At 39.5% G+C, this 12228-nt stretch overlaps 1 protein-coding gene across 1 annotated transcript in view; it reads left to right on the forward strand.

Annotated features, from left to right (window-relative positions):
- The window catches only part of MEI4 (meiotic double-stranded break formation protein 4), a 148338-nt gene that overhangs the window by 66331 nt on the left and 69779 nt on the right, over positions 1–12228 (forward strand). Inside the window, exon 3 of the mRNA XM_075747543.1 lies at positions 2433–2681. Coding sequence (XP_075603658.1) covers positions 2433–2681 — 249 coding nt within the window. The remainder of the gene's footprint in view (positions 1–2432; positions 2682–12228) is intronic.

Raw genomic sequence — 12228 nt, forward strand, 5'->3', positions numbered from 1 at the left:
CCAATCAAGGAAAACTTCTGGTTTGGTTCTAAAGCTTTTTTTCTACCTAATCATTGGCGTCATTTCTGTGCTGATAGGACCAAAAATATTGATAAAACTCTGTAGCTGCCAATATGCTTTTAGTGGAATGCATTCACATTTGGTGGTCTTCGGTGCAGCACTTCCTGAGAGCAACAGATTGCTGTGCAATTTTTGCTAATGCACAGTTGGCCAGCATCCCCATATTTCTAACAGTGTAATCCAGTGAGTTATTTTCTAGAGGATTTTTACAGTGGTTTCTGTGAGAGCAGTTGTCCCTTTAGGGAACTGTGGAAAACTGGAATCAACTCTTACAACTCCTGCTTTTTGTTCCACAAACTTCTCTTGTCATGATCATAAAAGAGGAAAAGAGAGATGGTGATAGTAATAGGAAGGAGGTGAATGAGCAGTGCGTTCTCTATAAAGTCTTTATGAAATCCACTGTTTCTGGAAGTACATGCGGGTATATCACTATTATCACTATTTGCCTTTTTTTTTTTTTTTTAAACAGCATCTTTACAAGTAATTATTCCAGAAGAGGAGTGATTCTTTTTCTCCAGAGTAAAAGTACCTCATTAAACTTGTTCAGTGTAAGGCACTCTTACTGTAGAAGTGAGTCTGTATAAGATGTTAAAGAGGAAAAGACCTTCCTGAAAATCCAAGTTTCATTACTTAACTGTATGTCCTAACTATTAAGGTGGAATGCTATTTAATATTTTAATGATTGTGACTTAAAGCAAAATTAGGTAAGATACCATGGTTTATGTGATATATTAGGGATATGTCTCCTTTAGAAAACAGCATTTTGGCATGTTGAAGGTGAAAGAACCTTTTGTTTGTCTGTCTTGTATTATTAGCATGTGCGCTAAGGTTTTTGCTCTGCTTAAAATATAGTAGTCCCCTTTAAAACAAAGTAGAAAAGTGACTCTCTTTAGTTTGGTAATAAGTGGTGAAAAAATACTACTAAAGTAGCATTTCACACTTCTAAATTTCCTTGAACTGTAGAAATTCAGTCTCAATTCTTCCCATTCCAGGTCCTTGTCATACTTGTCTACTTAACCAATTATTTTTATTGAGGATTTTTTTGACTCTGAATCACTGGATTTAGAGTTATGGGCTGAGATGTGTAAAGTGCATAGTGGCAAAAAAGTATCAGTGGTCAAGCAGCTAACTTTGACATTTCTTTGTAATAGTATGTCGTGAGTAGAAATAAACAGAGCATGATAGAAATGAAAGTATTGATGGTGACTCTCTAATGATAAAAGGCATCTGAACATTCATGAAATGCTGAAATTAAATACTATCTCCTGACCTATACTGGAATGTTGGTACTTCTGCAACTTCCCTGAATGTAATTTAAAGGAAAATGCTAGTACTGACAGAGCATGTTATAAAGCACAAAGCAAATCTTTATTTGTCCTTTTTTAAAAGGAAGGTGAATCAGAAAGCTTTTACAAAGTAATCTCCAGAGATATCAAAACAATAAAACCAGCAGTGAAAGCCATTTGTAAGACATCTTTCTGCCTGCCTTAATTTGTGGCTCTGCTCTGCAAAGGAACTTTGTAAGAATGGGGCTTGACAGACACTGATTGAGTAGTATCCGAATGAAACTTCTATTAAGAAGACGAGATAATCTGGGGAGCGCCTTTCAGGTTCAAAGCCAAATATTTTGGATACCTTACTGTTCCTACTTACTCTTCTTTCAGTATGGTTCCTTGTATTTCATTTGATTCACAGCTTTGAAGGTAGTTCAATTACTTACATGGTTCTGTATTTGTAAAACATTTCCTTTGATGTATAAGGCAAACGAGTCTCATCAGTTTGTTGTCTCACAGAGGTACTGATCCTTTGAGGTTGAGAGAATTAACTTCTGCTTTTCACTGGAATTCTTAGATATGAATGGAAAGGTTGTGTGAAATAGATTTTTTACAAGTAAGAAATTTTGCAGAAAGTACCATTTATTTAATGCATAATTGCTTTAGGCGGTGGGTATAGGTAGTATAGTTCTTCAGTCATGGGTTTAGGATTTTTTGGGGGAGGGGTGTCAGAGGGTTTTTTTGAGGTTAGTATTTTCAGTGTTTTCATCTTTGTTTTAGTGGAGATAACATTTGCATTTGAAATTTTGCTAGGATAAGCCTATTTGAAGTGCTTGCTATTTCCACAATTATTCTCAAATAATTCTCTCTGAATTTTATTGTCATAGCTGGTGTGCAGCTCATGTATGTTTTATTCTCACATTGTGCACAGATGCTTATATTTGTCCTCTTTTCCTTGATGATTTAGGAATGCACTAGAAATAAAATAATTGGTCTCACCATTGAACAGTTTTCAAAGCCAAGAAAATACTATGCATAATTTCCTTAATAGAGTCATAGTAGAGCTACTTTTTTGTTTTCTGTTTTTCTAACTAATAGAAATCAGAGGCGGAAGAGAAAATCAAGTTTGGTATTTGAAAATATCAAAACTAGCATTGGCTTTTGCAATTATCCACTCAAAACCACCAGGGAAGAGTTCCAAAGAATACACTGAGTACCTTGCCAAAACTGTATCCGAACAAGATTTTGGATGGAAATCGAAAGTTGAAGCATTGGAAGCTGAAGTTCTTCGATTACGTCAGGAACTTCTTTTGAACAAGATCTGCCCAAGATTCTGCTTGGAAAATAGTAAGTTTCTGAAATAATTTCTAACTATGTAAGGAAACAAACGGCTTTCATGTTGCCTGCACTATTTCTTGTACCTAGATACAAGAGTCTTCAGTGTACAGCTTTCTGTTTTTCCCAAAGTTCTGAAGTAGTGGAACACTTAATTAATTTGTAATGGGATTGAGCTCGAGCATTTGATGCTTACTCAGAACTTACATTTTTAACCTTTAGAATAAATATGTATCATACAGAATAATTCCAGACAAAATTGTCACTACAAATTGATATTCTATAACGTCAGAGATACTGGTTTGTAAGAATATTGATGTACCCTATTTACATTTGGAACATGTCTTAAAGACATACTGCATTTTTTTTTACCACTCTAAAGATGCGTAAAATCAGAATGTAAATCTGATGTTTGTAAAGCATGAATCCCTAATATGTGCAATGGGAAGGTTGGGCAGGCAAAGGACTGCATGTCTGCTATTTCTGTTAATGTAATTAGACCGTGGATACTGTGAATGTTTATTGTGACATGTTTCTCTGCCTTGTGCGTGTGGAGTGAATCGTTCTCACTCTCAGAGATCAGTGGTACAGGATGAGCTTGGAAATCAGGCAGTGGAGGATATCTCCAGACTCTGGGGAGATATTTGCACAGGAGATGGAGGTCAAAACACTCTGGGCTGAAGGAGAGAGGCAGCTTGCCATTGAGGGGATCTCTAAAATCAAAATGTATAGCTAGTTGCTTTATGACTTGAGATTCCTAGAAGGTTGCCTGATAGAAAACTTGATGAGGCTTTACTGGAATGCTTTTGTACTGAAACAGTAGCTTCTTCATTGCTTTGTGGAAAGATTTCTGGATTCTAAATTTGTCTGAGAGGAGCATGTATTAGACTTGAGCTTGGTTTTGGGGATTTTTTTTCTTTTAATAGTAGACCTATCTCTCAGGGAGGTGATTTAATGGCGGTTCATACTTAGTTATTCTTTGTGTGTCTGTTCTCTGCAACCTGTTCCAAACATGAAGTTTATTTAAGAGTAAAAGTAACTTTGAAGATGCTGTTTGCAACAGGTGTCTTGAGAGGAACTGATTGTGTATGATGCATATAGTCAGGAGAGATTTATTAATGTCTAATGTCTGGAGAGGATTTTGTAATTGTGGATTAAGCAGACCATAGCAAACACTAGAAACAAAATCAATTCATCTGCACCTTTTGTGTTCTAATTCTAACTTTTTGCAGATTCTTTTCCCCAAGCTGTTGGACTGAGCAATACTGATTGTCGCTTACTAAAGTAAGCTCTTTTAGTTGTGAGATAGGCAGAGAAAAGCGACTGTCCCTGGCAAATAACACCTCTTCCAAATGATGTTAATTCTTGTCCTAGTCACAGTGAAGTTTGTTCACAGACATAAAATGTGATAAATCTTGTCTAATTTTAGATGTATACAGTTACACTAAATTTTCTGTGCCTTCTTCATTATTTGTACAGGGAAATAACATGCTTACTCTACAGTTTATGGTTCACTTGAGCCATTATAATATTCACTAATAGGGATATGGTGAATTGTCCACAAAAGACGTCCCTCTCCATTCTGCTTGCAACAGACTGACTAGCTTAGAAGAAGTCCCATGATTCCCAAATCATTTCAATAAGCTGCTCTTCATAGATAGCACTTTTTATTTTTTATGTTTTCAGCAGCCTGTTCAAACATACGTTGGGTAGGTGACTGTGGTGTGTTGACCCTGGCTGGAGGCCAGGTGCCCACCAGAGCTGCTCTATCACTCCCCCTCCTTAACTAGACAGGAGCAAAACAGACTGAACTTAGAGAGGAAATTTATCTAATTTATTACTAAGCAAAACAGAGTAGAGGAATGAGAAATAAAACCAAATCTTAAAACACCTCCCCCCACCCCTCCCATCTTCCCAGGCTCAACTTCACTCCCAGCTTCAACCTCCGACCCCTCAGCGGCACAGGGGGACGGGGAATGGGGGTTATGGTCAGTTCCTCACGCGGTGTTTCTGCCGCTTCTTCATCCTCAGGGGAAGGACTCCTCTCATCATTCCCCTGCTCCAGCATGGGGTCCCTCTCACGGGAGACAGTCCTTCACGAACTTCTCCAATGTGAGTCTCTCCCACGGGCTACAGTCCTTCATGAACTGCTCCAGCGTGGGTCCCCCACGGGGTCACAAGTCCTGTCAGCAAACCTGCTCTGGCGTGGGCTCCTCTCTCCATGGATCCACAGGTCCTGCCAGGAGCTTGCTCCAGCGTGGGCTTCCCACGGAGCCACAGCCTCCTTCAGGTGCCTCCACCTGCTCTGGCATGGGGTCCTCCACGGGCTGCAGGTGGAATCGCTACACCCCCTCATCCTCCCTCCATGCGCTGCAGGGGGACAGCCTGCTTCACCATGGTCTTCACCACGGGCTGCAGGGGGATCTCTGCTCCGGCGCCTGGAGCACCTCCTCCCCCTCCTTCTGCACTGACCTTGGTGTCTGCAGAGTTTTCTTACATCTTCTCACTCCTCTCTCTGGCTGCAAAAGCTCTCTCTAACTGTTTTTTTTTCTCTTTCTTAAATATGTTATCACAGAGGCGCTGATTGGCTTGGCCTTGGCCAGTGGCAGGTCCATCTTGGAGCCGGCTGGCATTGGCTCTATCAGACACAGGGGAAGCTTCTAGCAGCTTCTCACAGAAGCCACCCCTGTAGCGCCCCCCCCCCTCCCTGCTACTAAAACCTTGCCACGCAAACCCAATACACTGAGCAAGTCTCATTTTTCAATGAAGCCAAACTTTAATTTCAGTCTATGTTTAGGTAACAGAATCATAAATAGTAGAGATGAGTATGTGGTAACTATAATCCTTCTATATTCCTTCAGTTTCTCCAGGGTACAAAACCAACACCCTACTAATTCGAAGGATTAGTGTGTAGCTGCTTTTCCCTTCAAATGTTTTTTTTGTATTTATGATTTCACTCTTTGACAGAAAACCTTTTGACATTTGTGGAATGTGTGAAAAATTATCATTTCTGTTTCTTTATACAGGTTTTACTTGACATTGAAAGGACACTTTTGAGCTCTTGGAGTCTAACTTTGAGATGACCTTTTTTGTGATATTTCTTTCTTTTGAACTGTTTCTTTTTCTTTTTTTTTCCCTCCCCTCCTTCTTAAACCTTGGTATGACATGTGAACTCTTCTGATATAATGGATTTGAGCCATATGTTATTTTTGGAAAGAAGATGTTCTTCATCAGACAGATGTAACACTGAATGAGCATTCATGGTTACAGTTACACTGGAGACAAATGCTCAGTCTTTTGCTTCTGAATAAAGATCATTACCGATAACTGTTGGTGACATCTGTGCACTTTTCTGGTGATCAAGTTAGCGATGTACATTAATAGCAGAACGCCTGTGGTTGACATTTAAAGGGAGATGATTGTAGAAGCAAAACCTACTAGAAATAGGGGCCACTCTACCACTGACATCATCTGCTCTGTGAAAAAAAAATAAATTTTTCTTGTGTGTTGTGCCAGTTTTGAAATTTTTCAAGCCCATTGAGATTAGAAGCTAAAGAGTGGGTCTGGGGCCCCCAGTACAAGACAGACGTCGACCTGTGTTGAAGTGAGTCCAAAGGAGGGCCACAAAGATGATCAGAGGGCTGGAGCACCTCTCCTATGAGGACAGGCTGAGAGAGTTGGGGTTGTTCAGCCCGGAGAAGAGAAGGCTCTGGGGAGACCTTATAGCAGCCTTTCAATACTTAAAGGGGGCTTATAAGAAAGATGGAGACAAATATTTTAGCAGGGCCTGTAGCAGTAGGACAAGGAGTAATGGCTTTAAACTAAAAGAGGGTAGATTTAGATTCGTTATAAGGAAAAAATTCTTTACTGTGAATGTGGTGAGACACTGGAACAGGTTGCCCAGAGAAGCTGTGGAGGTCCCATCCCTGGAAGTATTCAAAGCCAGGTTGGATGGGGCTTTGGGCAACCTGGTCTAGCGGAGGGTGTCCCTACCCATGGCAGGGGGGTTGAAACTAGGTGATCCCTAAGGTTCCTTCCAACCCAAATTGTTCTGTGATTCTATGGCTACTGCTGAGATAGGAAGGCACAAGGAGCTTGAATCTAATTTGAGAGGAAAAGTGGTATAAGTGGTGCTCCATCCTGTTCACCTGAAGGCTACTATAGATCCATCTCAAGCCATTGTTGTGGTTTGTTGTTGATTGTTTACTACCTAATATCACATCAGAGAAGTTCTCTTTAGGGTTGAGGATAACTGGGCTTGATCTTAGCGCCAGGAAATCTACAGATATCGTGGATCCTTTCCTCGTCCACTCCACTCCTCTCCAGCCTCGTTTTTGGAGATGGTGTTCTGCTTAAAACAATGCAACCTCTTACAAGAATTCAAACCTTCAGCTTTTCTTTGCCTTTCTTGTGTTCTGCCTGACACTTCTATAGGTGCAGGAATACCAAGGTTTCGCAAAATCCACCACCAGAAAATCTCATGCAGTAAGGATCAGATACTGTGCTTGTGTCTGCCTCTGCCTATTGAGAGCTGAAGGGTTTGAGTCCTTCAGCCAAGGTTCAGTTTGCAGCTGTATCTTCCCTGCTCTGCATTCTGAGTGTGAGAGCTTTCCTTTCCCACCTGCTGTTTGTAATAATAATAGTAGGTCTTTCAGAGGCTTCAGGAATGATTAGAGACTGCCCATGGAGTTTTATTTTCCTGATGTGAGAAATTTGTGAGCTCTTTGAAGCTGTGATGCCTGTTTTCCTTCTCCACATAAAGTTGCACACAGTATAGATGCACAAGTACATGAAGAAGAAAGAACAAAGTATCCATTTTTAAAGATATGTTGTCTAAATTATTTTTGTCCTGCGTGACTAGTTCTTTGCCCTCAGAGACCCTAAAAAAGTTTGGAGTTGCTTGCTGAAGGGGAGGAGCAATGCTTTGCTACAGGCAAACTGTTTGGTGGTATGGGTTGTTACCGTTTAACGTGTTGTTTATAAAATTGCTGTGGTATGTATTCACTGACTGGGCTGTATCTGGAAGTTCTTTATTTGATTTAATGTGCAGCTGTCTTTCTGAATAGAAGGGCACTAGCATTACTTTTATATGGTGGTGCTTTTGGCTGTACCAGCCATCCAAGGAGGAGGAGATGCAAATGTTTTTGTAATTGTTCATTGTTTTTCACCTTGCCAATATTGTCCTGACAACTATGCCCATGAAAAAAAATCAAATTTCTTATTAATCGAAGTTTCTTGCCTTTCTTTGATTCAGATTGAAATTTCAGAGAAAGGAGAGAAACTCATTGGTGTTATTCCAAGAATAAGAATATAAAATATTTGTGCATTCTGTTATCACTTTGCTTTGGAGCTACATGAAAAGACGGAAGCTCTTACAAAGCATTGATGAATTGATAGATTTGTGAATTGAAGCACCTGTCTTCTAAGACAAATTCCTTAGCTGTTACCAGCTCATCAAATCAACAATCATATTGTTTTTTGGCAGCCTCTGTTAAAGACATCTGAAAAGCCTGCAGCTGTTACTCCAACCTAAGAAGGCATAAATGCAATACTCTACCCGTTTTTTGCCAAGCATGTATTTTAGGAATGATAATTTAGAGGATAGATATTTATTGCCTTGGTTCCTTTAGGCTGATACTCTTGAAGGGTTCCAAGGGTTCCAAAGCAGTTATACAAGGCATATTTTTAGCAAAACTTGTATCAGTTATGTATTTTCTATTCCTTAGCTTCACCTTCAATCTGGGTTCATATTATTCCCTTCTTTTGTAGTGGATAGGAATTTACAAACTGCTTGCTCCTCTAAACAACAAAACAGATTCTCCCCCTCCCCTTTTTTTAGAATTAGTTTATTCTTCCTTTTATAGATCATTTACAGTAGAACTTCATCTGCCATGCCCTGAAGTCCCCTCCGGTGTTCTTAGCCTCCACAGTAGCATATGGGTGCCAGCCCACCCTACCATAGTTCATCTGTGTATTTAGAGAAATGCTGAACTGAGTCAGAATATGATTAACGTGAATGTCTGATTTTTAACTGTGTCAGAAAGAATATTGTATCTTCTGCTTCACTCCTTAACTTGGTGTGTTTCTTGAGGCATTTAGTTGTACATGTGGAAAAAGGAAGCAATTTCCTTCGTAGATTAGTATGAATGAAGACACTTCAATCGGCTTTCTTCTTGCTGGAAGCTCAGACTTGCTGCAAAACCAGAGGCATATGGAATTGGAACCAACCACCTCATCAACTGAAGTAAAACCGGTTATAAACAATGTGTATCTCTAGTTTACCAGCAGCCTTGTTTTGGGCCACAGAATGCAGCCACCTCTTCCCTTTCTACTTGCCTGTAAGTCATGGCTTGGGTGTTTCTTGCTCAATAGGGAGAGGCAGAAATGCTGGGTGCTCAGCTTAAAGCCCCAGCATTTCCTTGGTAGGCAAAGAATGGATCAGATAAGTCCTGCTTTGATGAGAACAGGAAGAGTGATAGGTAGTCAAAATCTTTTCTGAATAGTGATATGGTCTCTGCCTCCTTACATTAAAAGGAGTGGTGGGAGAACATAATTGATAATAGATTTTTTTTTTTAAGCTCGTTTTCAAAGTGAAACCAATGAGATGAATTCAGAAAGATCAGACCAAACCATACACCCAATGAATACGTTATCTGCAGCCTCATAAGGCAGTCTTCCTCATTAGTGGAAGGAGCAGCAGTCCAAATCAGACTGAATAATAATGATAAAAACATATTAACCTATTAGGAGAAATTACTTCCCCCCCCAGAAAGAATATGAAATGGTATGAAATGTTTACAGCTGCCCCGAGTAGCACTTAGCAAAGATTTTTGTTCATATGGCATGGTAGTAAGGTAGAAGAATATAGATGAGAATTTCCAAGTTACCACAGTATGTTTATGTAAAAACTATTTCTTCAGGTCAGTATGTTTGAATGAGCTGCTGTTACAGATTGCTGTGTCCTGTCAGCACTTTTTCCCCCCAGTATTTGACAGGAAGCAAGGAATGCAAAAGAAGGGCAGTTGCAGAGGAATTGTCACCCTCTGAGGGGTATCTTTGGCTTCTTTCTTTTTTCTAGCTTCCTTTTTCCAAGGTTAGAGGATTCTCCACTGGGCAATAGTCAACGCTTAGTTGATGTCACAGTGGAAGAAATCTGATTATTTCTGTGTGGTGGTTCGAGATGTGATGTTTCTGCATAAAGAGATTCTTCCTCCCTCCCTCTGTCCCACACCCCCCTCCTCCAAAGGTGGCCTTCTCTCCATACAGATCCATAAGGGCAGCCCAGTCTCAGTGTCATCTCAGTATTTTCTCAAAAGTAGATGGTGTCAGACAGTGCTTCAAAAATGAGCTGTCATTTGATGTGTTAAGTGTACTAGTGTAGTCCCATGCTTCTACCAGTGGTGCTAATGCAAACAGGCAGTATTGCAAGTAATGTCTTACAACCTAAGAAGTATTTTATTTTTTTTGGAGGGGAGCAGGGAATTGAGAACAGATATGCGAGATGACAAAAATGAAATTAAAATGTATTTAGCACAGATTCATGGGAATGTGGCTCTTGGAATATGATGATGAGATAAATCTGTTCCCCATAATTGTAGTGACACAATGGGGAACTTTATGAAAGCTGAGGCCTTTTCAGGATAATTAATTAAGTTAATTTGCAATCTGGAAAAAGCACCAGCTGGAGTGTAATGATTCATTGAAATCTCAGAGTACTGCTCCTTCCATGGATAACAGGTCTGTTTTCATTGTGGAAACTTTCTCCCTTTGAAAGCAGATGCTGTCTGTCTTTTCAGATGGTATTGCTACAGCTGTTCTAAGCACATACTTGGGGCAAAGGGACCCAAGAAGCATCCTTTTCTTTCCAGGTTTCTGTATAAGGAACCCATTCACAGGCAAAAACAACCCAGCTGTCCCAGCAAGAGGAGGAGGTTGTTACTTTTTTATAAATTTCCTGTATAGATCAAGTTCCTGGTAAGATGCATGGTGATTTTTAGGAATAAGGTTCATAAAAGCAAGTGGGATTCATAATTTAGTGTAGATTCATTTGCTTTTTTCTGGGTAACAGAATGATAGTTTTGGTGAGAATTGAATATATATGGTAAAAACAGGTTAAGAAGATTGACCATGGCAATTACGATCTTTTTGCCTATAAGTCTACTGTGGGGAGCTAAGGATTTGTTAATTTTTTCTCTGGAAATACAGAATCACAGAATGGTTGAGGTTGGAAGGGACCATTGGAGGTCATCTTGTCCAACCCCCTTGTCAAGCAGGGCCACCTAGAGCCAGTTGTGCAGGACTGTGTCAAGACATCTTCTGAGTATCTCTTAAGAATGGAGATTTCACAACCTCTTTGGGCAACCTTAACCTAACTCAAACTTAGATTTGAGTTCCTCAAGCAGATCTTTGTTTGTGGGCTTCTGGATATTTAAACAAAACCCCCAAATATTTATAATAAGTTGTATTCAAGAAAAGAGGTGGTTTTAGGAATGCACACCCTACATGATTTCTTAGGGAGCCCACCTCATTTCAGCCTTCAGCTCATTACAGTTGCACCCAGATCATTACTGTCTGCTCTGGCTGATACTTCTTGTCTCTTAGTGAAGCTCAGTTTCTTTGACAATGCAAAGCATTTTTAATAAGACATAGTACTTTCAGTTCAGTACTGCCAGTTCAGACAGGTAGTCTTCATAGGTAACATTAATTTACTTAATATCTTGAAATATCCCCTATCTAGCTTAGAACTGAAATTTCAGTCATCTCATTGAGATGGTCAATTTTGTAAAGCGTATGTTAGATCTTTTGTCGTGAAAGCTGCTCGATGAGCATTAACTGACTGAAATCTATGTTCATCACCTGATTATCCGTCCCTCCATGTCTGTACTGCAAATATTCTTTATTTGACTTGAACTACAGAAGATTTGTGCTGTCTTCCACAGAAATCCCCTAAAAATGAATGTTTATATCCTCAAAATCCTTCTCAGTTCTTACTGAATTCTAAACATTTAGATGCTTTATGTAAGCGAAATCCCCAACAAATTGAAGTATATGCTTCTAAGCCTTCCGAGAAGCATTTAAATCCTGACATTGAACGATTAATTTGAGAATTTTCTACACTCAGTCCTATATTCATTTTGGTGAAATTATTCCTAGATGGGACAAAGTACATCAGCGTGAAATACCTTGGCTTTAAACAGAAGAGCTTTCTTTTCCAAGCTCTTATAAAAAAAGCCATGGAAATGCAGAAGCAAAGTGTGGAATACGTGGCTTCTAAAATTTCTTCATTCAGAGAATCCAGGAAGCTTTTTATTATTTTTTCATTATTTGTTCAAAATGTTTATTTGAGACAATATTTCTTTCCTTTGATATATACAGAAGTTTGGATTGGTTCCAGGTCAGGACAACAATGGTGTGCTAAACACATAGGAGCTCATGAGAAAGGAGAGAGTGTTGGTTTTTCTCAACCAGCCAACTTGGTTAGTAATGAAAACAGCAGAAAAGAGACAGGTTTAGACATGAAGAAAAGGTAAAGAAAACAGTTAGTATGTGTGAGTAGGTT

The sequence above is a fragment of the Balearica regulorum genome, chromosome 3 (genome assembly GCF_011004875.1).
Source record: "Balearica regulorum gibbericeps isolate bBalReg1 chromosome 3, bBalReg1.pri, whole genome shotgun sequence".
NCBI lineage: Eukaryota > Metazoa > Chordata > Aves > Gruiformes > Gruidae > Balearica > Balearica regulorum.